This window comes from Acanthisitta chloris, unplaced genomic scaffold (assembly GCF_000695815.1).
Source record: "Acanthisitta chloris isolate BGI_N310 unplaced genomic scaffold, ASM69581v1 scaffold11922, whole genome shotgun sequence".
Lineage (NCBI taxonomy): Eukaryota > Metazoa > Chordata > Aves > Passeriformes > Acanthisittidae > Acanthisitta > Acanthisitta chloris.
Genome location: NW_008661098.1, coordinates 103090 through 129587, shown reverse-complemented (window position 1 = coordinate 129587; position 26498 = coordinate 103090). Strand labels below are relative to the sequence as shown.

The window sequence follows — 26498 nt, the reverse complement described above, 5'->3', positions numbered from 1 at the left end:
GTGGGTGCAGGAAGGAGGAGCCCATTTTTCTGTTTCAGCTAAAGATGCATTGTTCCAAATGTCCATATTTTCAATTTTAAGCTCTTTGCAGCACACAACTACAAGAACAGTCCTTAACACATGGGATTCTCACCTTCACAGGTCATCATTGGCCCAGGCTCAAATCCCTCAACACAGGTGCATTCAAATCCTCCCACCACATTTCTGCAAGTTCCATTTCCACATGGGTTTCCAACAGCACATTCATCAGTATCTGCAAATAGTTACATCAAGACAAGAATACATGGTTATACTCAACCCAAAAAGGTATAATATCTACATTGTTGATGTACAACCAGTAAAGCACAAAAACCCAAGAACTCACTTAAGTTACTGGATTAGAATCACAAACTCTTAGTAAAAATTGGGATTGCTAGAGGTTATCTGGGTCAAACACTTGGCCAGAGCAGAACCAACTTGGAACAGATTGTTCAGGCCCTGCTCTGGCAGGTTTTAAGCACCAGCAGGGATGGAGATTCCACTCAAAATAACACAACCCCACCGCTCCTTAATGCCATGCTTAGTAATACAGGAAAATCTCTAAGATGGAAGGTGGACCAGCTATACTTACCCACACATTCTGCTCCTTGTAGGATGTAACCATACGGACACTCACAGCGGAAGGACCCATCTGTGTTGATACACTGCCCAAACTTACAGTTATCTGGATCAAGGCACTCATCCACATCTTAACCAGAAATACAAACAACACAGTAAGTACAGTTGACTTCATGTGCTTTTAGACTTTTCACAAAGAACAAGAAATATTCCTGAGAGCATAAAAAATACTAATATTTGAATTCTGACAGATTAGGATGAGGGCAGAGAATTTGTTTTGCAGGCCAGCTCTCAGAATGCAGGAAAGAAACTGATTCTAAATGTCAGATATACACCTCTCTGACTGGGGCTATAAGGAGAGCAGCAGATATCAAAAGCAGTAGTCATCCAGTGCTCCTTAAATGCAAACTTTTGCCAACAAGGCTGAAGTGCTGTTTGTGTTGGGAAAGAACAGAATGTACTGAAGGGATCTGGGAAGCTGTGGTTTGCACTTCTGGAGGATTAAAACCATTTACTGTAAACAGGCTACATATATTGTATAAGGAAAGACAAGTATCCTATGCAATCCATTCTCTAGATCCTACATAGGTTTATTAGTTCTAAAAGCAGTTTAACTCCTGACATATGAGATATTGAAGTTTGAATTTGAAATTGGTATGAATAACTGGGAAAAAAGTATAGAAGTTTCCACAGTTCGTGGCTTTTGGAAATAGTTGCAAAGTGTTATTCCCAGTTGAAAGGGAGGTTGGCTTATGGGTAGCAAATGGCACACTGATGCAACAATGGCACTGTGCAGTTCAGGCACTTACCCAGTCTTGCGTCACCAGGTCCCACTAGGATGCCAATTCCAAATGGACAAATCTGTCTGAATGCCTCTGTAAAAAAAAAAAAACAACATGAAAATCAAACCATATGTTAAGTTCTGTCTTGGCAATCAGCATTACTCATGAGCTACACATGTAACCACTGCTACCAGTTCATTCTCCACATGTTCAGGCCCAGAAATAAAGTATGTAGATGTATAAATTTGTAATTTTATATTCATGCAAAAACTGTGTGTTCGCTTTACATTTCATCTGATCTCCTGCACGCATTATGTGTAAAATCCTGTGACTTATTTAACTTTCTTGAGGAGCAAACTCATGCAGTATTTCTATTTTAGAAGTATCAATAGTAGTGACTGCATTGTTTTCTGTTGTAAATGAAAGATTTCCTACATTTTCAGAAGAAGACACAATTTAATCCAGACTCAGCTATCTTAAAGCTATTTCTTTTTTAAGAGATCAGCAAAAAGGCCTTGGTATCATCCTTTGAGAAGATTTTTGACTGTGAAAAATATGGGCTGACATTTCAAGGAAATGCTGTGACGTATGCTGTGCTTTTTCAACTGCCTTTGGTTCATATGATCCACGTCAACAGAATAAAACATGCACAGGCAATAGGCCTAAGAGGAATATTGCAACTGGCACATCTAATTATCTTTTCTACCCTTGGCTTTTGTGAGGATTGTCTGCAAAACATCTCCATGACTTATTAATGAAATGAACTGCAATCATGTATTGCTGAAACCAGTAATGCTGTTAACCGCATTTGTCAGCATGAATTAAAGTCTGTTCAGCAAATTACACCATGATGGTACAGAGGCCTGTGGACTTGCTTGATGCTGCCTTAGTCTAGGAAAGGAAAATGTTTCTTTAGCAAGTCCTCAAGACCTGTGTTTTGTCATTCCCCACTATTTTTGCAAGACATTCACATTGATAAGATTGCAACTTTATGCTTTTTATAATAACAAAATTCAGGTGTGGATCTAGTTTAACTGCCTGGGATTATTTCATGTTTATGGCACCTCTTCCTTAGTTAGATGGATTGCATTTGTGTCTTGCAGGTATTGCTACTCAGAGCCTAACAAGGACTGACTTGCTGCTTTCTGCACGTGACACCTCCACAGCAAAATACTCAGCACCTAATCACAGTAACAAATCTATAAGCAGACAAGGAATATGTTTGAGACCTGACTATCCGAGGAACATGATTTTTGAGACTGCAATGGCATCTACTTTACAGCGAGTAATGACAATTGTTTGGGTTAAACACCTCTGGAAAATTATTTTTCAAAATTGCTTCTAAGAATCTCAGTCTTCTTTCGGTTCTGAGAGGCTATATGACAGTATGGAAAGCTAGTCAATAACGCACCATCTGCTTCCTCTGGGCAGATCTCACAGGGTTCTCCCCATCCCTGTCCCTTCAAGGCGCAGCAACACTCTTGTTTGGAATGGTTTCGGGACTTCGGCACAGAACATTTTCCATCTTCAAATTTGGTATAGCAGTAACTCACTCTCAGATCTGCACAGAATAAAAAAAACCAACTCATTATGAGCACTTAGGGCCACTTTGGCACAATTTTCATTTATAGGTGTTGACTGCAAAATTACAGGAGTCCCTTCACCAAAACACCCAACTTCATCTAAGTCTACGCATAGGGACCATTATTGTCTCTGACTGTGGAAGACCTGAAGCAGGAGGGAAGCTCCCTACCTCAGAAAAGGAAAGTTATGGGATAGAGTGTCCTACTTCAGTCATGGAAAAGGAAGGAGTTTCCTCTTTCGTCCACCAGAAATGGAAGGGCTGTTCTCCTCTCTTATCCTCACTCCTCTTTGTTAAAACTGAGTATTTCCTTAATTTATTTATATTCTACTACTAGTAATAATCGCTTGAGTCAAGAGATTTTAATCAACCTGCAATGACAATAGTGTGTAGTGCTAAAATGAGAGGCAATTTTCAATGGTGCTTTCCTTCCTCATTCTTCCTGGAGGTACACACAAACAAAGCAAACTGTCCCAGTGGCACTATATTTTACTCCCTGAAGCTGGGTAACCAGGATGCTGGAGCAGAGCTGAGATCACAGACCACAAGCATTCAGCAGGCAGAGAGCTGGCAGCTCCCTGCACTGGCAGGGGGACAGCAACAGGGCAGCTATGGAAGCAGCCACTCATCCAGTTTTCCGGCTGTAGCATCAATGCTGGGCAATTTCCAGGTTTTACTAAAGTCCTAGGGAAAGGGAAGTTCTAAACAAAACTTTGGCCTGAAATACTTAGGAAGAAAAAAAAGTCTTCTTCAGGGGATGGAGAGAAGCCACTTGAGGTTCATACACAAGTGTGCATTTTCCTCTGAAGTTCTGTGTGAAACAGTGGTCTGTGTTAATAAAGTAGAAGATTAGGCTGCATTCTTTTTTATGATTTTATTTCTCGGGGTTTTTTTCCTTACCTGAAGAAAACAACACCCTCAGACTGAAGAAACCTCATTTATACAACCTACATAAGCACAGCTAAAACATCCATGCTGCTTTCTTAAAGCTGAGTGAAGTAACTGTGCCAGACTGCATGGTGGTTTGGAGACTTGGATGAATGTTTACTGCAGGTTGGATTCATTTTTACCAAAACCACAATTTCATTTAGCCCACTGTGAAGTGAAGAACTTGCTATGGTGTCAACAAGCATCACCATTCTGTGCCAAGCAAAACTACAGAGGTCCTTATAAAGGTCTTACTCATCAGTGGTTCCCACTGTGCACACTGTGTATAGGACATTTAATGATATATTTAATAATTTCCAAAGCCTTTAAAGTACATCACTGCCTAAAACGTGTTGTGCTTGTTCTTTATACAAAAAAAATAAACAAACTTTTGGCTTTTCATTACTAGATGTTCAGCTTTTAGCATCTGATCTCTGTCTTTGAGTCCATGTTTAGGCTCTGGACCATGTAAGGAGTAATCTGAAAGCCAAAAGATGCTTCAGACTTTTCGAAGCAGATGGATGCTTATTGTCCACACAACACTGTTTGCAAACTTTTTCCAATTATCTTTTTTCCACCCACACATTTGTGGAGAGGAATAGCATGTAACAAGTGTTACGGTGAATATGGTAAGTGCTAGGGACAGCCTTATAACTGGAAGAGCTGCCTTTAGTTTCCTGCCTGTGTTCATGCTCATCTCTGTGTCACACTGCTGTCTATACAGAGTCCAGGTAGCACCAACATTTCTTCCAGGGGTGCAAGAAAGGATTGCAGGGCATCATAATTTCCTCACTTAACCTGGTGCATTTAACATTATCTTCCCCCCTTTTATTGCAATGCTCTGTTTAATGACAACCAGATGTCAGGGCAAGACAGAACCTGGCCCCAGCTACAGAATTTTCATGTTTTCCCTATGAAAAACACTGTTTGAGTCCAGAGTCTCCTTGCTATATTAGAAACAGGACACTAATAAGGCTTTTATGAAACAGCAAACAAATTTTTAAATGCCAGAAAATAGGACTGAACTTACCTTGGCATCGCCTTCCTGTAGAAGACAATACAAAGCCTTCTGGACACAGACATTTAAAACTGCCTGGAGTGTTGCTGCATGTGCCCAGGGCACAAATTTCTGGTTGTTCCACACACTCATCAATGTCTGTAAGAAAAACAATTAAAGAGATGAGAAATAAAAATATTTACACTGCCAGCTGTGATACATAAAAGGCAACCTTGCATGTCATTGACATCTATCAGATTTGACAAACAAAAAGGCCAAACAAAAAGAGAAAGAGAAAATCCAGGTGCAAACCTAGGGTTAGTTTTCAAATCTTCAGGCGGTGGGCAAACTTCAGCAATGTACCACAGCCTGGGATTACAATTTTATTGGGATCAGATCAAGTAGTTTGAGTTCAAACAAAAGCTGGTGAGACTTTTTCTGGGAAGTGAGGGACTTACTAGTGGCTACAGTTCAGAACTGTACACTGCCACAAAACACTAAACATTACTCCTGTTTAGATGCAGAGGAAATTGGTAACAACTGTGAGCAGCTAGGAAAGGGACAGAGGAGGGATTGTTCTGTACACACCTTCACATTTTTCATTCTGCAGGATATATCCAGGAGGACAGATACATCTGAATGAGCCATCCAAGTTCTGACATGTGCCTGGTGAGCATTTTCCAGGGTCCAGTGCACACTCATTGATATCTAAGAGAAAAGAAAGACAATTTATTTGAGATAATTGCTGTTATCTCAATAAATCTCTGGCTGAGGCTGCTTTAATTCTGATTCCATCAAACTGAAGGTGGAACTTCCCAGGAGCAGAAGAGTCCTCGTCCTCCTGTCATTGTTGTCTTCTGCTAGGTACAATGATGACAGTGTGACAGTTCTCTCTGCCCCTACTGTTCTACTAAGCATATCTACCTCCTCAAGGTCTGCTGAGCTTTTTTCTACCCTAAAAGAAAGCACTCACCAACACAAGTCCTTCCATCCAGAGCCACCTCATAGCCATCATTGCAGAGACACTGGAAGGACCCGATCGTGTTCACGCACTGACCGTTCCTGCAGAGCATTCCATTTCCACTTGCACACTCGTCCACATCTAAGAAAAACAACATCAAAAGATATGTAAGAAACACCAGCAACAAGTGAAATTGGGTAGGTGACACTTTTGTTTCCAGTAGATCAACACAGTATCTGACAATACAAAGAATCCAGTTTCAAAAAGTAAGTGAGGAGAAAATACCACTACTGGTCTATGTTATAAACTTGTTACAAACTTGTCAAAGCAGGAGTGAAGAAATGAATGGCATATATCACATGGCAACATTCAAGTGTCTCTAGGAAAGTGAGGAGTGTGTAGACAAAGAGGCCTTTTCAGACTGAAGAAATCATTTTTTGTCTTTAATCATGCAGATCATGCAAGAGAGAAGATGCTACTTATCATTCTGTTATTAGTAGTAGAAAGTCTTAGAAACATGTGACTGGTCTCAGTACTCCTTACCTATGCAGTCATTGTTGTGTGAGAGGATGAACCCCAAATTGCAGCGGCAGTTGAAGGAGCCAATGGTGTTTCTGCAGGTTCCGTTGCCGCAGGCGTCTCTTTCACACTCATTAATATCTACAAAGGGAGAAAACAAGCAGCAAGAACTTAAATCACTGATGGGGAAGAGAAAGTCTGTAGCTATTCTGCAGGCAAGAGAAATAATCCACTGCCAACAGAGTGAATAGAAGGGAAAAAGTTTGTTGTATCTCCCCAAAAGAAGATTTTACGTATGTTTATACACTTGATATTAATATTACAAAAAAAATCAAGGGTCCAACAGTCATTTACCTTACTGTGGCTCCTATCTCATCCTTCCCAAAGGAAGTCAAAGCTATTTTAATCATGATTCTGAAATCTCAACTTGCTCAGACAACAAAGAGCTGTGAATGGGTTAAATACAAAATCTCCTTCTTTATGAAGATGACTCTGTTTCTGAAAAGGGCACTTTTCTGGCAAGAAATCTACTTCGTTTACTCTATTAACAAGCAGGGTGTATACAACTGCTGCATTGCAATATTAACCTATTAAATTCCTTGCCTAAAGGAATAAATGAGACAAGATGCTCCAGAAATTTCTAGGAATAATGAAAGATTTTCCTCAAAAATGAAAACATTGGCAGTTCATTAGACAGGATATATAATTTTAAAGGTTTGCTGTAATGAGATGTTTTTCATTCATTATCAGCTGCTTACCATCTTCAATTGCCAGTTATGGTGATTCTGCACCTTTGCCTGGCAGTAAATGGTTCACAGTCTCAGTTATTGTAATGCAACTCCTTATTACAGAGAGGACAGACTTAGTATCTTAATGGGAGCCTAAGCACAGCTTAACTTGATATACTTGCCTATACACATTGTTCTGTCATCATTGGTCTTGAATCCATTGTGACAAATGCAGTAGAAACTTCCAACTGTGTCAATACACTGCCCATGGCTGCAAATATTGGGAATTTCTTGACATTCATTCCGATCTGAAAACAAACAGGTGCAGCGAAAGTTAAGGCCTCTAAACTACAAGGATGGAAAGATACATTAGCAGCAACCATGATAGTATCCAGTGCACATCCTACTTTAAAATACTATTTTCGATTTATTAATGACAAAAACATTACTAAGTGAACCTCAGAAAAGGAACTATTTGCTTGTAAATTACCTTTTCCAACATTTGTGGAGCTGAAAAAAATGTAGCACAAAATTTTATTTACCAAACACAATCTTGCTGGAGGGAAAGCATATTGCTATGGCTCTGAAAAGTGGAATTAATGACATGACTTGTAAAGGGTCTGAGTCTGAGGGCTCTACTTTGACTGCAGCAGGTAAGAAAGATGCATATGAATCAGTTGGTATTCTTCTCATGACAGCAGCTACTTGCTTTTAGATACATTTGATTGCAGCACAAATTGCTTGATTAACTCATGGAAATCACACAGAATGGAAAGGGAGATGAATCCCACACTGTTCTCACCAAGCTTACAGAGAGATAAAAGGCACTACTGCTATGTAGTCTTCATGCAGAGATAAAACAGCTACACGTATACATATGTGTTGCAGCATTCATGCAATGTGATGATCCTGTGAACTGGACAGAGCCGGAACAGCAAGAAGAGTTACTGTTATACAGTGTCAGAAAATATTCTGTATAATTCTGAAGAGGGAGGAAGCTATCCTGCCAGCTGTGATATGCTGCCTTACAATAGGAGGGCATCTATTACCCGTGTTCAAGAGCTGACTGCTTCCTGCTACTCTCGTTAAGAATGCTTTCAGGCAGAGCCTAGGACTCTATCAATAGTAAATGAAACAAAATGTTAACAAACAAAACGTTTGCTCGCCAGCACAGTTTTTTCCATGACAAATCAGAAACATGAATCAAACGAGGTGTTTCTGTTGACCTCATCACCAACAAGAGCTGGTTTGATTCAATATGCTCCCTTGTGTTTCATCTGCTGCAGCTACAAACTATGAGAACTGAGGTGCTGCCATAAACTTGTATTAAATTGATTAGACTCTAGTGCTCAATAATTTTCTTTTATATGAAATCTAAGCCAAGCAGATGCAGTTTCTTACCAAACCATCCCCAGGTCGTTGCAAAAATAAGAGTCAAGTTGTTCCTAATTGCAAAGAACTTCATGCACTAGATCTTGTACTGCCTCTTCTGCCTCTTCTCTGCACTCCACTTGGCACAGGGAGAATCCTGATAGCCCAATCCCCAGGATTACTGTGCATCACATGGGGCCACAAGGAACTTTGGATGGATGTTCACTGAGGGCCAAGCTCTCCCAATGCTATTAATGATACTGCTGCTAATTAGAGTCTAAAGGAGGCAGAAAGGAAACCAATGGATAACATGATGTCCTAAGAACTCCTAATCTTCACGGCTCAGGAGAGCAGAGATGAAAGGAAAACAATGATTCTCTTTGGTGCTCTGTGAGCAAATGAATAGTGGATTAAAGTCCTAGGGAAAAGTCACTTCTTTTGAGGTAAACAGAGAACATTGTAACTGCTTAAAAAGATTGGAAGTGAGAAATGTCTTAAGTGCCAAAAATTAATTTATATGAAAAAAAATTTATTTTACCTCAGGAGGTAGCACCAGAAGAATGAATGCTACTTTGAAGGCAAGATAAATGCAGTACTTGCAGTACTAGTGGTTGTGATACATCAGGTTGGACTCCACAGCACATAAACTGCTAAGGTGTGATCATTTTCCATGCAGTAGCATGACTGATCCTGCAAGGTGCTTAGCACCCTCTGCTCCCAGCAGAATGGTTGGGAATTTCCTTCCTTTGCTGGATCACATACTTTATCAACCACTTTTATTTTGACTCTAATTGTGTTACTTTATTTTCACCAAGTATAAATTAAGAGCAAAATACAGGGAAGTATTACTGTTCGTGCCAATTAATCTTTGGCATTGTAACCCATATCAGAACCTTCCCTGGCTCTTCCTGTTCTGCTGTAACAAACCCATAACAACAACAATTGCATTAGGAACATATTGAATATTTACATGTGCCACTGCATAGATTAACAAAGCAAAGATTTAGTTCTCATAGTAGTGTTCTGATGGTCCCTACACCCTTTTCCCTCAAGGGTCACATGAAACAATGAAAACTGCACTGCAGGGGAAAGTGAACTTCCTAAAACTCAAGAAGCAAAATCTCAAGGAAAATGTTACCAGTTTCCGTTGTAATTATTATTTTGTTCAGAAATGTATATAATATGTACAGCAGCTTGGCCCACAGCAGTCTTTAAAATCTCTGCAATTCTTCAGGTAAGCAAGATAACATGAATGTCTTTCTGGACTATGATGTTACAAGAAAAATCAAATAGATCAGAAAACTGCAGTCCCAACGCAGTGAATATTTAAAAGGAATGTTCAGAGGTCTGTTTAAATCCATTGCAAGGTTAGGAAGTTTAACAGTAAGTTTTTAAGTTAGTTATTGCATATGGGTTAGCAAGTAAGTCTACCTTATTAGGCACAGACTCCAGCAAGCAGTGAGTTACTGGTAAAAACACAGTGGAAAATAAACTGCTAAACCACATAGAGCAAACTATAACAAAAATCAGAAAACAGTCTAAAGATAGCGAATAAATTGGCCTGCCCTTCCTAGACATCATACAAGCTAAAGAAAAATGCTTGATGTTCATGGGATAAAGTGAAAGGCAAACACCTACTTAGGTTTTTAACTCACATTTATGCATCTGTGGGATGGACCCGGAATGTTTATGGGATGCCCTAAAAGGCTTTAAGAGAAGGGTTCTTGAAGCTCATGGATATGCTTTTCTTAGACTTCTTTAAAATCTCCTCATTCTCCCAGACCCTGACACAAAGAAGCCAGAAGTGCTCACCAGTGCAGCGTCCCGTCGACGTGAATCTGTAGCCAGGCTTGCAGTCACAGCGGTAGCTGCCAGCTGTGTTCACACACTCTGCATTCTGCTGACAAACTGGTCCATTCTGGCATTCATCAATATCTGTCAATACAAAAAAAGGAAATTGATCATTGTAGTAAGCTGGCACAAGAAAGACATCAAACCCACCCTGTGTTTAGTATAAAGAGTATTACTCTACCCAAACACAGGAATTTCTTTCTAATTCTGAAAAAATAAATATATTGATTACTGTAGCTATTTGGTCACGTTTAGGTATCTCCCTGAAAAGATCCCAAACTCACATATTCTGTTTGTGAAATACATTCCTATCTAGAGAATTTATATCATGGTTTTCTGTGGTGTTAGAGGGCCCATGAAAGGCTTATTGCAACACATCACATGGGTGAATTTTAGTCTTAAGACTGATCAGAATAAGTAAACTGCTATGTCTCCACAGATCTCCACTGGGGACCATAAGGATCTCCCTTGAGCAGAATAGGAATCAAGATCATTTGATATTAGTAGCTTTCAATGTAAACACCATCACAAAGTTTTAGGCAAAAAACGTCGATTGACTTTCCCAACTTAAGCATCTGCGAAAAGAGAACTTTATCTCCCTAGAAATGTAACTGGGATTCAGTTAGATGCAGCACTCAGAGGATGCTTTTACTCAAAGCTCTTGATGCCTTGGTTGCAGCAGTCATAACCCACAACAGAGAATGACAAAGATTCATATTGCTATCTTCAGTTTCTCCATTCTGACTAATAAAAAGTTAGGGAATGCTTAAATTGAAAAAAAAATCATGTGCTTATATTTTTTACAAAAATCTTTGTTCCATTAGAAAAAATATCTTGGAATTAAAAAAATTGTGCTCATGATCTGACTCAAGGCTACTATTTTGTTCTTGGCTTTACCGACAAATGTGAAAAACAATGTTTGTTCTCATGACTGCTGACTCATGTGCCTTCAAGGCCTTAGATGTCTGATGGGAAATCTGATATTTTCTATGAAAAGAATTCAAAATGTCTGAACTAACAAAGATTTATAACTCTGATACCAGTATTTTCCCCTCATTAAGGATGACTGGCAAGTGTGTCCGATCTGGCAGTGTCTGAATTGCCAGCTGGTGAAACACTCTCTCTGAATGAGTACAGCACTCTACCTTCACAGATCAGGAGCTTGTCATTGTAGAAGAAACCCACAGGACACTCGCACCGGAAGCTGCCAACCATGTTTATACAGATCCCATTTTCACACACTCCAGGGATCTCTCTGCATTCATCAATATCTGCAAGAATAAATTTTTTTTAGTGTTTGTAAAGAGCATTTCATGCAATCATCTGCTACAGAGTATGTCCTTATGCAGTTATCCTTAGGATAATTATCAAACACATAATGTGAGCATCAGAATGTTCCCAACTGCAACAGAGAGAGAGTCATTCCAAACTGCAGAAATGTAGGTATTTCCTGCTTCCTCAGGCTCTGACTCTTCACAGTATTGAAGGTATATCCTACCACATAGGAATACAGAGGGTAGCACATGTCCTTCTCATGTCTCCCACCCACAGCCCTGACGAACCTCCTCATCTTCCCAAGTGTTACAGTGGAGTTATTGGGAAGAGCCAAACAAAGAGAATGTAACTGTCTTTGGTTTAACACAGGAGAGCATGACTGAACATCAACACTGGTCAGAAGCAGGTTTTGAACTGTTTGACACTGGTTAATCTGAAAAGACTTGAATGGTTTTACATAACAGTTTGAAAGTGCCAATGCCAGGTAACATCTGAAGTGCTGCCAACACGCTATTAATTAGACTGATTAAGCCAGGCAGCTGGAGCTTGCCAATGCTCTATATACACCCGGGTTAAGTAACTGATTTTGGCAGAAAAACACCCAGCTGCTACTGCAATTGTATGTCCTCCCTATTGGGTCCTTACACATCTTTAATATTCTGACAACATGAGAGAGTTCAGGCAGAGGTACTGAGGTACATCAACACAGAATATGGTGGGAAATTATCAGCTAACAGGAGTTTCTATCGGATAATGTTATTGTGTTTTGTTTCTTTTAAATTTTGCTGCTGGATCCAATTCTTCATTTCCTACATTAGATTCTGTAATTCTGAGTCCTCTGATATAAGGGTTGAGTAAAAACAGAACTGTTTCTGTCTCTGAAACAGCCACCTGGAGCAACATATAGAACTTCAATCCAAACAGAAGAGTAATGTCATGTAAGGACTGTAAGCAAATATTACAGGGTACTCAGAGCACTGTCCCTGCAGAGTGGGCTCTGCCTTACACCTTGTGCCTGCAGGTGTGAGGGACATGAGTAACCCCTGTGCAAAAGCAGCAGGCTGAGTGCTACAGCTTCATGAGACCTGCCAAGATCCCAAAGCCATGGGGAGAGCCTGTGATCTGCACAGCATAAAGCTATGTGTGCATGTGTCTCACCACAGGGCTGCACACACTGGGATGTACTGGTGGGCTCTGTGGGATGGCTCTTCTGTTTCCATCAGCTCCTGAGTGTGCATGGCTCCATGGCATGGCAGGGCAGAGAGGCAGACTGTGACACTCCTGCATGTCAATGTCACAGATGCAGCTTTTACCTATGCATGTCAGCATGATCCAAGGGCTCCCTGCTGATGCTGATGAATGGCCCAATTAGCTTGAGCAGATCCTGCAACAACTTGAGCTCATGCAAATAGCTAGAAGGGAGAAATTTGCTTCCAAGAAATGACCTCATAAATAATAAATAACGCACATTTCTGTAACTTCTTTAAAAATTACGTTCCCCACTTTACTAGAAATGTTTCCATCTAACAAGCTGAACATTGCAGCAACAGCTTATTGCTGAAGCATGTGATTACTGCCTATATGCTGTCCCTGTTTGTTACAGGACACATTATCTGCTTCGTATTTGCATTTTTTGTGTGAATAAAAACAAAAGGGAGTCCCATTAGGGATTTAGTCAATTCCTTGTCTTAGAATTCCTCATTTTCTCCCTCTTTTTGTTTTGCAATTTGTTACTCATGATTCAAATGTAACACACAATAACATATGTGAGAAATATTCCAGTTGAGCAGAAAAAAGGATTTTTGTGTCAAACCAATACACAGGGGGACTCATGTGAAATGTCAGATTAAATCTTGCTTTACTTTGAAGGAAAGACTCCCAATTCCTCTCAGACCAAGTGCTGGTTGGCCTTACTCCCAGACCTCTTATTCTCGGTATCTGTGCCCTGCTCATGTAGGCCTGATTACATTTTCTTTGGAGCTGTATGTTGCCTTGATTACAAGCAGCAACTGTCATTGCTGCCAGCAAGGAGAAGCCAGGCAGAAGGTTTGTAGGCTTAGACTTAAACAGAGGGTTGAACTCTATTACACTGTTCAGTTGTCATTCCTCCCATGAAAAAAAATAATTGAGAAAACAAATCTCCCCCCTTCCCTGGGCAGAGGTAGCAAGGAATTTAGTTCAAAACATAAATTACAACTCACCAACTGGTAATCCTGTATAAATGTCAATGAAGAAGCCAGGCCTTTGACTGCCACAGAGTGTGGAGAATTCATCTGCAACAGGAAAACAAAGCAGTGATTAAAGCATTCGGAATTAATCAACAGTCAAAAGTTCATTATATTCTTTGCCCAAGAAAATTCTTCTTCTGCTCTTTCAGCACCAGCAGGGCACATAGAGGTAAGCAGCCTCTTTCCCAAATTCATCATGTGAAGTGCTTAGTATGTACTTGGTTCTCATTCAAAGGCCATTGAAATTAGCAAATAGAAAAACGTAGAGGGATTGGGATCAACGCTGATTTTGCTTTGTGTATGCCTATGTCTGCCTTACAGTGTTTGCACACAAGTCCAGATCTGACTTTTAAAAACCTGAACTACAAGTTGGAAGATAATCAAACAAGCATTTAGGAAGTTGCTCTTGAAGCTAACCACCTCAGACCAGAGTGGGGTGTCCTGCCCTACTCTGCAGAGTCTTACCCAGCAGAGAGGAGTCTTGTATGCCCAGACAAATAGCACAGCAACTCCTACATCTTCAATTTAGCTGTTTAACACAGATCATCCTCAAAGGAGACCAAGGTATATCTGTAAACTCATGGCTACCACTAAGGCCCTTTGTGGCCATCAGCAGCTGAGGCACAGCACAGCACACACTGTATTTGTTGAAGCAATATCAATAAAATCTTGGTCAGTGCCTCAACAAGCATTTGCAAATAGATTAATTGATATAGAGCAAGAAGTCTTCAAGACAGTGAAACTGGCACAAAGAAGGCACAGCCCAGCAGCATGAACACAAACCACTCCCCATATGCCTACATTGTGACTAGGGCTGATCACCTCTAGGCCAAAAACATAAGTAACCACTTCATTTTAGACACACAAGAGCAGAAAAAGACATAGCATCTCTAACAATGCTACACCCACTAGCAGTAATTATGATGTTACCAAGGCTTTCAAATAGCTTCGCAATGCATAAACTTACCTGTGCTTGGGATGGGACACTGTTCACAAGGCTTATTCCATGCACGTCCAATGTTGTAGGAACAGCAGCACATTTTCTTGGTCATATTGAAGAGCAGCTCACCATCACAGGTTTGATTGTCAGCATAGTAATTTCTGTAACACAGACTTCTTCTCATATCTGCGAAAATGAAGAAAACCCCAGGGCAATGCTGTAGACAACTCTTAGGGAAGATGATCTACCTGTCCTAAGGCACTAGGATAAAGATTTAAAGAAACCCCAACATGTACCCATGCAGTTGTTTCCTCCATTGACTTGCATGTAATCAGGAGGACAGATGCAGGTGTAGTTCCCAACAGTATTGTAACATGTTCCAGGTCCACAAATGCCAGGTGTCTCACACTCATTCACATCTAGAACAGAACAAAAAGGCAGTGAGTAAGTGGCCACAGAAGCTTTTTTTTTTTTTGTGCTTCTGAGAACAAAAATATCTCTGTAACACCTGAGGTAGGAAGGTACCTGATCTTTTGCATTTCTGTAGTGTTTGGCACAAAATAGGTTCTATATTAACAATAATAACAGTCTGGAAGACTGAAGACAGGCTGGACAATGGGAAATTTAAGAACTTGATGTGTTGCTTAAAGTTTCATATCCAATACACTCTGAGAGTGGCATGTGATGTGATATACATGTAGTACTGACTGTGGTAGGGAAATGAAAATGTTTCACGGTGCAACCAATATTTTTAATTGGCCATTGGATCAGCAGGAGTGAAAATAAGCAATGGAAACAGCGACACAGACACGCTGCAACCAACCCAGCAGGGTCGTGGGGCAAGTTTGTTCTTTATCTGACTGCTTATTCATTACCCATTACCAAACAATTATTTTTTATAGCTAGTTAGTAAATCATGTTTTACTTAAAGAAAAATTGTCGGGTTTTCTGGTTTTGATCAAAATCTGATAATTTTAAACAGAATTTGCATAGATTTCAACATGGTCAAGGAGGAATTTTCACTCTCTCAAGGCAAGATATCAGCTTATTCCAATTTTCTCACCCTTAGGCTTTGCACTGCTTAGTCTGGTTGTACTCCTTTTCAAGAACAGATTAATTCTCTGCACATTGATCTGTCATCATTTTCAAAGAGTAAAAGCAGAAGATTAGTTAAGGGAAGGCTACGTACCATCGCACACTCGAGTCTCTTCATTCAAGTAGTATCCTGATGGGCACTGACACTGGAAGCTACCAAATGTATTAATACATTTTCCTCCTTGGCAAAGTCCAGGAAGCTCTTGACATTCATCAATATCTGTCCAAACAAAGCCACAAACATTTCATTAATGCTTTACCATGAAAAACAACTATCACTAAAGAGTTTCATAATTTTAGACATATAAACACAGGACAAAGTAAACATTACCTTCTAATATAACTGTAATAGGGTTTGGTCTGAATCCTTCCCCTCCAGGACAAAGAACCTTATACTCAGCTGAAAACAAAATAGATTTATGAGTGTATGATAGCAGAAACATTTTCAGCACAATTATTTTTGAAAATGGATCAGATTATTACAGGTAATTTAAATGTTAAGTAACAGTTACAAGATATAGACGTTGGGTTTTACTCTGCAACATCAATACTATTCCATTTCATAATGTAGGTTTCTGTGTAACAGGAAACTTCCTCAGAAATTATAATATTCTGACTAAATAATCTTTCTGAAAGACTAGCAAAGTTTTTGGTTAAGACCTGTGGAAACCTCTTGTCTGCAGGCACACAATAAATGATTACACAGTATTTGAGTTACCTGGCTAAATTAGAAAAAATCCAACAAACTTACTTGTGTTCACAGGTGGGCAATGTTCACAGGGAACTCCCCAAGCTTTGCCCAGGGAGCAGCAGCAGGAGGCCTTGGAAACACCTACTCCAATCTCATTGCTGCAGAATGTGCCACCATTATCTCCACGTGTTTTAATGTCCAGGTAACAGTTGCCAGATCGTGTATCTATTCACAAAGCACATAATGACAAGCACATTTATGAGAGAGCAAAACACAACACAGGATGAGGGGTATCTATAGAAAGTTCTCATTTCTTGTAGGACAGCCAAGGCAACTAACTTGTGTTGCCCAAGAGGGCTCAGCTTTTCCCACTTAGGTAGGTTGGTGGTGCCACATTCCTTGGCTTTGTTGGACATCTCACAGAGTAGGGAATTTACACAGCTTGACCAAGGGCAGTTCAGCCCGGCCTCTTCTCAGTTTCATTCACATTTTCCCCCTCATTTGTACACCCTTCTAGTTCCAGAAACCCACTGCTTTCTCCTCTCCTGAGGTTAACAAGCATGAAAGCATCTACTAAACCTTAGGAATTTCAAATCCATTTGAATTTGACAAGCATCCCTACACCCTCTTAAACAAACAAACCCAAAAGAAATCACAGGATTACTAAGCAGTTGGAGCCTAATACAAGAGTATTTCCAATGGTCATGAAGCTGCACCTAGCCAAGCTGCACTCAATGCTCCAAGTGCATGGGTGGCTTTATGCCACAACTTCATTTGCCTGCCATCTTGGGGCCAGCTGGATGTGGGTTTAAGTTTGCTGAAATTTAAAATTGTCTCATGCCTGCTGTAAATTGTGGACAGCTCTAACAAGCCCCAAGGGGTTGGTTCTGGCAGTCAGGCACTGCTGGCATGTTACATCAACCCTGGACATACTCCTGCTACCCTATTACAACTTCTAAGCCAGGGGCAGTGGGATGGGAACTGAAGAGGCTGTGCCAGTCCTTTTCCATGACTTGGGACTTCATTCCTAGGCAGCTGGCCTTGCAGTCCTTCTGTGGAACTTCACTTGGAAATAACATAAGGAGCGGTGCCTTACCAACACATCCAACTCGTGTGGGATTCAGCTCAAAATCAGGAGGGCACTCACAGGTGTAACTACCAGCAGTATTGATACATGTGCCACTAATGCAGGTTGTAGGATCTGCACATTCATTAACATCTGCAAGAACAAACAGCACAGGGTAAGCAAATACTCAAGGACAATGGAAACCATCAATACATCAGGTACCATATGCTGACTATCACAAATCCATTAGCTATGAGATACTGATCTCCAGAAAGCTCAAAAAATAAATCCTCATTTTAGAAGAACAGAGTTTGAGATGAGCTCATCATTTCTTGGGGAGGGAAAAATGTTTTTCCTGAAAAATCGGTCTATGAACTAAGATTCACAAAAAGGACTAAAAACATACTTAAGGGAAAAATACAAGCCAAGGTCATAGCTTGCTATCCAGTACTGTGAAGTACTGTGCAAGGCACAAAACATCCCTGCCAGAGGGGTTCTCTCTGATCTGTTTTTCCCCTTCTTAAAAGGCTACCAGAGATTGACAAAGAATAGAAAAGAGAAGCGTAAAAAAGGCAAGGAGAATCCTGTGCTATATGGTAGGGAAGTCTGTATTTTCCCATATCCAGCTGGATTTGCATAGCTTTTAAAAAGAATTTCCTAAGGAGCTAACCATGACAGTAACAGAAAATTAAAAAGCATGTTGTTCAAAACTTTTACCTGTGCAGTTACCACCACTTCTGTCCAACTCGTAGCCCACTTCACACTCGCACCGGAAAAGTCCAGGGAGGTTATGACAAGTACCATAGACACAGATGTTGGGAAGTGAGCACTCATCAATATCTGATGGAGGAACAGGAAGGGAAATATATGAGGTTTCCTTATCTTTTTAAGACATGGACAGAAAACTGCAAAAATGTTCAGGAACATTGCCCTGGCAGCCAACAGCTTTTACACACTGTATAAGGCAAGAAAAAGTAATGTGAAAGATTTATGTTCGAGCCTAAGAAACCTAATCCATAACCTTCTTTGGGGGAAAAAGGCTCCCTCCAGTATCTCTGGAAGCAATGCCAGAAACAATCTTAGCTTACTAGTGGGCTAATCTGACAAGTAGCAAAATTAAACATAGCAGAAGATATGCTTTTAAAAAATGAAGTTTATTCTAAATCAGGAGTCATCTGCAGAAAGTTGGACACCAGCAAAGGAAAAGTTTGTGCTCAAAGGTGAACTTCATGTTCACCTTCAGGTTTCTGCACTTGACAGATCTAAAGTTTGGCAAGCAGAGCTCCCTTCTGTGCCTTTTGTCCAAACTGTTGAATCTGATTCAGTATTTACTGAGTGCCACATGCACTGCACAAAGAACAACCAATTTGATACAATAAAAAAGTGAGTGTTTACAAAGGACCTTAAAATACTGCATTTAGTGTACCCATCTGAGAGATCAAGGCAAGTCTGTTTTAGCAACAGGAGCTGGGCTCTATATAAGCTATTTAAAGTTAGCTAAAAGGTTTGAAAGTAAATTGTTTCATGAAACATTCTGAAACCCAATATTGGTTTAGTTTAAAGAAAAATTCACTCTGTTAAATTATTTCACTTGGTAGATTACTAATAAAACACTCAGAACACTTTTCAAGGGGAATAATCCTGTTTATAGTGATGGACTTATGAACTCCATCAAATACCAGTTACTATGAGCTATTCTATGTCAGATGATGTGACTGCATCTTCTTACTTACTTAACTGATTAGTGTTATATCAAATAAGGATTTCAAATGTCCAAATCAAATATATGACCTTAATCATGCTGGTGACATGTTTATTATTTGATTTTTTTGAATCTTTGCATATGCAAAGCTCTGAAGACTGAGTTGTAAAGAGTTAACTGACAGCTCACATTCAAAACTGAACAAACAGGCATGGGATTAATTTGTTTTTTGTGGTCATATAAACTTTCTGCAAGGCTTTCTGCACCTCACAGAAGCCCTCAAAGTATTTTCACTGTATTGGCTACCAAATCACTCTTTTTTGGCTACATAAACACCAGTGCAAAGTAACAACTTTTTCTGTTTAACTCTTATGAATAATATGAAGAACTGGATATAAATGATCAAGATGAAGCAGCAGCTATCAGTGCCATTGGGACCACCAATAGGACACACAAATAATAAGTTGTAAGATCAGCTCTGATAAGCTGTTCTCTCTCTATATATATAATAGGTAGATGAACACCTAGAGCTCCATAATAAATGTATAAACTGCACAAAAAGCAACCACTATTGACAATTTTCATGCAGTTCTCAATACAACCACAACTGCAACCAACTGTAAAAGCTTTGTAACATAAAACACTATTAAGGCAGAGTTTGCTAAATGTTGTTTAAAGCTTACAGAGAATTACCTTCACATGCTTTCCCATCTACACTTGGCAAAAATCCCATGTCACATTCACAGCGATACCCTCCAGGGATATTGAGGCACTGCCCATTTTCACAGAGATTCAGGTTTTCTGAGCATTCATCAAGGTCTGTAGAAGAAAGAGAAATTGCAAGTTTACAGTAAACATGATTTTCTCACCATCGTTTGTTTGAGCTGAAGCATGCAGTGTTTCAAGGACTTTAATTACTCTCTTATCTCTGAACACTTGCAGAAGAAACTGCAATCTAGTTATGTGCAGAGGTTACTACATGTAACAGCTTGGTGTATTTCTGACCTGTTGAAGATACAGCTTCTAATCAAAAGGAAGCTCAGAGAGAGGCACAGACTCCGAAAGTAGCTGCAGTTAATAACAACTGGAGGCAGGACACAGGGTCAAATTTGGACTCAGAGTGAGCACGTGAAATTTATTATAGTTATTGTTTCTATTACAGCAAAGCCTAGAGGCAGTAATTGAAAAAAAAGAGGTTTACTGCAATGAGCAAACATGTGGTAATAGGCAGTTCTCCATGCCAAACATAAAAAAACACTGACAAAAAGTGGCATGAAAAGAACTTGATCAAAATTAAAGTGCAGGTTAACAGCTGATGAGAAAAACAGCCTTGCTACTGGACTCCGCTTGCCTTCAGATAGATTGTGGCCCTTACTCTCTAGCTGAAATGCTTCACATGACAAAAACACCTACTTACTGCAACAGACTCTGGCTGGCAGTGTGAGCTTTGAAAAGCCCATGGCTGGCAAATCAAAGGTAGTACCCACCAGGGCGAATGCAGCACACTTTGGCAGAGAGCTTACAGAACACTTGTGTGCTCTAATTTGAGCCCCAGGCACCTCTTAAATCCATGAACAATCAAGCATCCAAATTTAAAAAAAAAGAGTTCTACAGAATGCAGAAGCTCTGTAAACAGTATTCCATCTGAAGGATGCAGTTTATAGACTCCTGGAAATCATCACACGGGAAATTAGCAAAGAGCACTGGGTTATGAAGGCCACTAAGGAAGCTGAATCAGATTCAAGATTAAATGATACAGAGAGAATTAAACAGATTCCCAGGGCCCAGTTATAATTTGGAATGATTCATATTCAGCCTTAAACCGGATGAGCCAGATTTTCAGATGCCATAAAAACCTGCTGCAATTGAGAGAGTGCTGTTAGTTTGCACCAGCTGAAAATGTGGCCCACCAGCTGTCTGTCACATGGCTCTGTTCCAAACAGCATCACCCTCCATGCAGCATCTCCAGCAACACTGATACCCTTAGTGCAATAGCAGGGCTCCTGGTGACTAAGCACACATGAGCTCATCTGTTCTTCAATGCAGTAGACTTCAGTGTGGGTGGGAAACATCTCTCTAGCAAAGTTTTATATTCACATTTACAGTTTATAAAATGAAGTTTCGGAAGCAGCTACTTCCCTCATGCCAGCACTGCATCCTGACACCATGTCTCAGGATGAGGCAGTAGAGACAGACAGCACACTCACTTGTGGAAAGAACAAACTTCTTTAGGCAATTTTATGAAGGAATTCCAATGCATACGCCCTATTATTTAAGTATTAAAGTGAGTAGCCAAATTATATGATGCAGAATTGTTTTAATCATTTTGCCACTCACTCCAACTAACAAGAAAAGCTCAATGAAAAATTGCATTTTATCAAGTGAAAAAAATGATCGATTTAGACCATGTATAATACACAGTATTTCTTTTAAGTTATGGCAACTTAGGTCAAGGAGAAGCCAAAGGATGATGACATATTTGTGAATCATTTCAAATGTTTAAAAGCTATTTTTGTTTATTGGATCGTAGACTAACTTATGTTGCAAGGGACCACTGGAGGTCATCTGCTGCTCTCCTAAGAAAACTCACCTGTACAAGTGAAGCCATCCCCAGTGTAACCTTCCTTACACAGGCAGCGGTAAGAGCCCATTGTATTCTTGCAGTCAGCATGTGGGCTGCACATGTGGGTTCCATTGGAGCACTCATCCAGATCTTACAAACAAGAAAAAAGGTGAGAAAAAGAAAGAAAACAGAAAAGCAACATTAGTTAAAAAACCACACCAAACTTTCAGTAGTGTATGGCACACAGAAGCTCTACTTTCTATAATCTTCCACAATAAAACCCACGTGTATGTGAGGTCATCTGACTGAAAAAATGGGGAATGGCTTATATGCAGCCATTCAAAGAAGTCTGACAAGGTAACTGTGAATGGGGAAGCTGCAAGGCACTCTCAACACTGGGACCTGTACCTTGTTTACATGGGGAGCACCAGGAGACCTCTCACTGCCTCCCATCAGCTGTCCTAAAGCACACAGTGTCTCCCTCCGTGGTGCAGTGTGTTCTCACCATTTCACAAGCCAAATATGAGATAATGCTGATTTCACAGTTACCATGGTGGAGAATTAGTCCTCCAACAGATCATGTCAAATCGACCTAACAAGCTTGATCACTGTTTGCCTTCTCAATTTATAGGTGTGTTGTTGGGTTTTTACAGAATTGCTAGAACCCCATTGTGGTCTGACCTTACAAACAAATACAAATGCATATAACACTCACCTGTGCACTTGATACCATTTCCAATCCAGCCAGGGCTGCAGCTACATTTGAAACTTCCTGCTGTGTTTGTACATATGGCATGTCTATCACAGTTATGGGCTCCGATTTCACACTCATTGATATCTGTAAAAACACAGAGATGTCTGAGGAGCTCATGGATCACACTTCCTCATATCCAGATAACTGACACTGGAATTTCTCAGGAAAGGTAATGTGAACATGAAAGCAAGCTTGCATTTTTTTTACAACATGGCATTTAAAAATGAAGCAGAAGAGACATAAAATCACAACAAAGTAAAGAAAAGCAAAGAAGAATGGAGCATATTTCAAACATGTGCTGCCCCACTAGTGATTTTTCTGATAGGCATTTAAAGCAGTACTTCTGCAGTTCACTCCAAAGCCTGGTAACTTTCATATTCAAGGAAGAAAACTGTAACTCAGAAAAAAGCTTTCCCAATCTGCCCAGCCTGGAGCCCACAGAGAGGGACTCCATTGGTGGCTCTACAATTCATGGCTTGCTAAAAAGTCTCAGAGGCAATTCTGCTGCCCAGGGACTTGTGGAATGCAGCACTCCCACAGCCCCCACCGTATCTGCATGGATGCTGATGAACACCAGGTAGGCACCACTTGGAAACTCCTCGTAGGATTATCCCTAGGCAGTTAATGAAGCAGGTTCTGCTTTGCCAGAGGCTGTGTGGAAGGTGGAGGATGGGCTGTACCACTATATTTTACATGACAGCAGATGGACTCATCAGGCATACAGTTTATTAGGAACACAGGAAACCTAACACAGTGGAAAAAAGTCACCATCCTTGGAGACAGCAGTCATCCAATCTTCAACACACATGTTCATGCCAGCACATTCTATTTCAGTATTTGCTATTTTCACCTTCTTTTCATTCTTGGGCATTCTCTGACACTGTCAAAATACATAGACTAAAAAAAAATGGAACGCCACTCTTCCTTCTCACGAAACTTTATTAATGCCTCACAGAGGTACTTGGAGAATGTATAAACTCAAAGCAAAGTTTTCAGAAATTACTACTGGTAACTAAAACAGAACTGTCAGGAATTCTTTTGCACATCTGAGCTATGGATTTTACAGTGTTTTCTGTAACTGAGCTCTCTCTAATTGTGCTTTACTTCCATGCAAGATGTAAATTATCTAGAGTTCACATCAAACCACTTAAAATTTATAAAATATTTTTTTAGCCCTCCCAGGTGCCCTCATTGTTGCAGTAAGCCAAATAATCTCATTCTGTACAATAGCTGATGGAAAGGGAAAATAAGCTCACAAACTCTGCAAGATTCCACAGACAAAACCTCAGCTCAGACCCCTCTCAAGAAGCTGATTAAGAAACAGCATCAGTCATCAAGCATGTAACAACCTTTGGGGTTCTCATCCCCAAAATCATAAACATTGATTTCCCTATCATTTTATCTAAAAACAACTAGTTAGCTCTTTAAATAGGGCATGATTGTGGAGCTGTTGGGAAAAGTGCCTAAGTACCATATCTTAACCATTTCCTTTGTAACCCCTTCTTAGGTGTTCCTGCCCACATTTCTCTAGACAAAAGGCTGTGTCCTTTCTCTATGCCCTGTACATATATTTTGCCTTTTCACAAAGGCAACCTGTGACTCCAAGAAGTAGACACTGTCTGTCTATCATCCCAAAATTAAATACTCGAGCTCAGAAAGTACCTAAACTCACTGTTGGTTTGAGGTGTTTTTGTTTGGTTGGTGTACTGGTTTGGGCTGGGGTAGAGATAATTTTCTTCACAACGACTAGTATGGGGCTATGTTTTGGATTTGTGCTGAATACAGGGCTGACAATATGGAGATGTCTGTGTTATTGCTGAGCAGAACTCACACAGAGCCAAGATCTTTACTGTGTTCCATACTGGCAGGGAAGCTGGGGGTGCAGGGGAGATTGGGAGGAAACACAGTTGAGACAGGTGACCCAAACGGACCAAAGGGATATTCCATCCATATGACACCATGCTCAGTATATAAAGTGGGAGAGGAAGGAGGAGGAAGGTGGACATTTGGAGTGATGGTGTTTGTCTTCCCAGGGAACCAGTACACGTGATGGGCACTGCTCTGCTGGAGGTGGCTGAACACCTCCTGCCTGTGGGAAGCAATGAATTAATTCCTTGTTTTGCTTGCTTTGTGTGTGTGCCTTTTGCTTTCCCTATTAAAGTGTCTTTATCTCAACCCACAATTTTTCTGGCTTTTCCCCTTCTGGTTCTCTCCCCGCTCGCACTGGTGGGGGAGTGACGAGTGGCTGTGTGGTGTTTGGTTGCTGGCTGGGGTTAAACCATGACAGTAGGTTTTGTGTTTGCTTGGGGGTTTTTGTTATTGGGGTTTGGAAATTTTTGTGTGTGTTTTTTTGGTTAGTTGGGTTCGGGAGGGGTTTTGAGTTTTTTCCAAGACTGTATAGTGGAATTTCATCCAATCCTACTTTTCTGAGGTTTTTTTTTTCTAAGTGAGGCATTGCTTTGAATCAAACCCCCAGACATGAGTATTCCCATAATCTGAATGCTGATGTCTAGATACAGATCTAAACCTGGCAGCTGGAATCTACTATTAATGAACATTGACTTCACCAACAAGCCTGAAAACATGCAAATGGACACTTACTTTTTAAACATAAAAAAAAGGATCAGAAGCAAATAATGTCAGAGCAGATTTGCCTTTAGCATGTGCAGAAACTCACATGAAGATAACATCACCCTAAACAGGAAACTAGTGTCTATCAAAAATCTTTAGGGTGGTCAGAAAAAAAAAAAAAGACTCATTTTGGCTTGGTCTGAAGGGAAAGACTAGAAGGAATTTAGAGAGGTCAGCTACAGTATACACTGACATAGAAAAGCTGAGGCAAACGCTCTATATTTTAACCTTTACATGATTTTAAAACCCAAACTGTTAAACCACTGCAAACATTAATACTGCACTGTATTTGATTATCTGATACTTTGAAACATACAATCACAAGTTTCCTTATACCCTGCAGAGCACAACAAAACACCACAAAAAACATCATCACTAGAGAAGTTTCTGCCAAGAATTTTTTTAAACCACCAGCAAACACAAACAGAAACTTGCATGCAACAGCTACACCGCAATGAAGTAATGCTCAGGCTCAAATTTAAGACAATGTGAAATAAATTTCCAACTCTACGTAGAGTGACTGTGGATAACATCCCACCTTGCACTGACCCACTAACACTTTGCACCTGAGAGCCCCCACTAACACCTCCCAGTGCAACAGCAGCACTGTGACACTGCTGCCCTCGCAGTGGACACTTGTTGCCCCATCAGTTGTTTGACAGACACACACTAAAAAGTTTGGAATCTTCTGTGGGATGAAAGTTGCAAGCACGAATCTATATCCAAGCACAGGTATTTATAACAGGATCAGCTTTCTCAGAGATCAGCCACTGAAATGCCATTCCACTTGCTTTGAACAAAATCCTAAAATCCTTTTCAGCTTTCTTCCAGGAAAAAATTTTCAACAGATTTCAATGCTTTTTGCCTGGGTAAAGATCAAACAGGGAATGCAAAATGTATTTTCTAATACCATCTACCTTTACAAGGACACTGGAGGGCTTATTTCCACGATGCATGGAAAGGTTTTCAGATACTTAAATGAAAGCTGACTGAGGCATATAAAATACCATCACTGGCTTCATCCCAGATTTTACTTCTTTTCAAAGCTATCTGCATTTAACTGATATGTTGTTTTGCTATAATCCCTATTCTCTCCTTTCATTGCACAGCTAAGTTATAAGCCTACATTTATTGCATTGCAATTATTTCCAAGGCAAAAGATATCTCAGACCAAACACGGTCCTGTGTAAACAGGGCAGTGAAATCAATGGAATTTATGCCTGCTTATACTGGAGCTT

At 40.2% G+C, this 26498-nt stretch overlaps 1 protein-coding gene across 1 annotated transcript in view; it reads right to left on the bottom strand.

Annotated features, from left to right (window-relative positions):
- The window catches only part of FBN1 (fibrillin 1), a 130885-nt gene that overhangs the window by 15055 nt on the left and 89332 nt on the right, over positions 1-26498 (bottom strand). Inside the window, exons 31-52 of the mRNA XM_009070106.1 lie at positions 22591-22713; positions 21903-22025; positions 20006-20131; positions 18328-18450; positions 17641-17763; positions 16605-16769; positions 16185-16253; positions 15948-16073; positions 15055-15177; positions 14786-14944; positions 13792-13863; positions 11461-11586; positions 10277-10399; positions 7276-7401; positions 6390-6506; positions 5859-5987; positions 5474-5593; positions 4919-5044; positions 2791-2940; positions 1407-1472; positions 611-727; positions 134-253 (exon numbers count right to left, since the gene is read on the bottom strand). Coding sequence (XP_009068354.1) covers positions 134-253; positions 611-727; positions 1407-1472; positions 2791-2940; positions 4919-5044; positions 5474-5593; positions 5859-5987; positions 6390-6506; positions 7276-7401; positions 10277-10399; positions 11461-11586; positions 13792-13863; positions 14786-14944; positions 15055-15177; positions 15948-16073; positions 16185-16253; positions 16605-16769; positions 17641-17763; positions 18328-18450; positions 20006-20131; positions 21903-22025; positions 22591-22713 — 2652 coding nt within the window. The remainder of the gene's footprint in view (positions 1-133; positions 254-610; positions 728-1406; positions 1473-2790; positions 2941-4918; positions 5045-5473; positions 5594-5858; positions 5988-6389; positions 6507-7275; positions 7402-10276; positions 10400-11460; positions 11587-13791; positions 13864-14785; positions 14945-15054; positions 15178-15947; positions 16074-16184; positions 16254-16604; positions 16770-17640; positions 17764-18327; positions 18451-20005; positions 20132-21902; positions 22026-22590; positions 22714-26498) is intronic.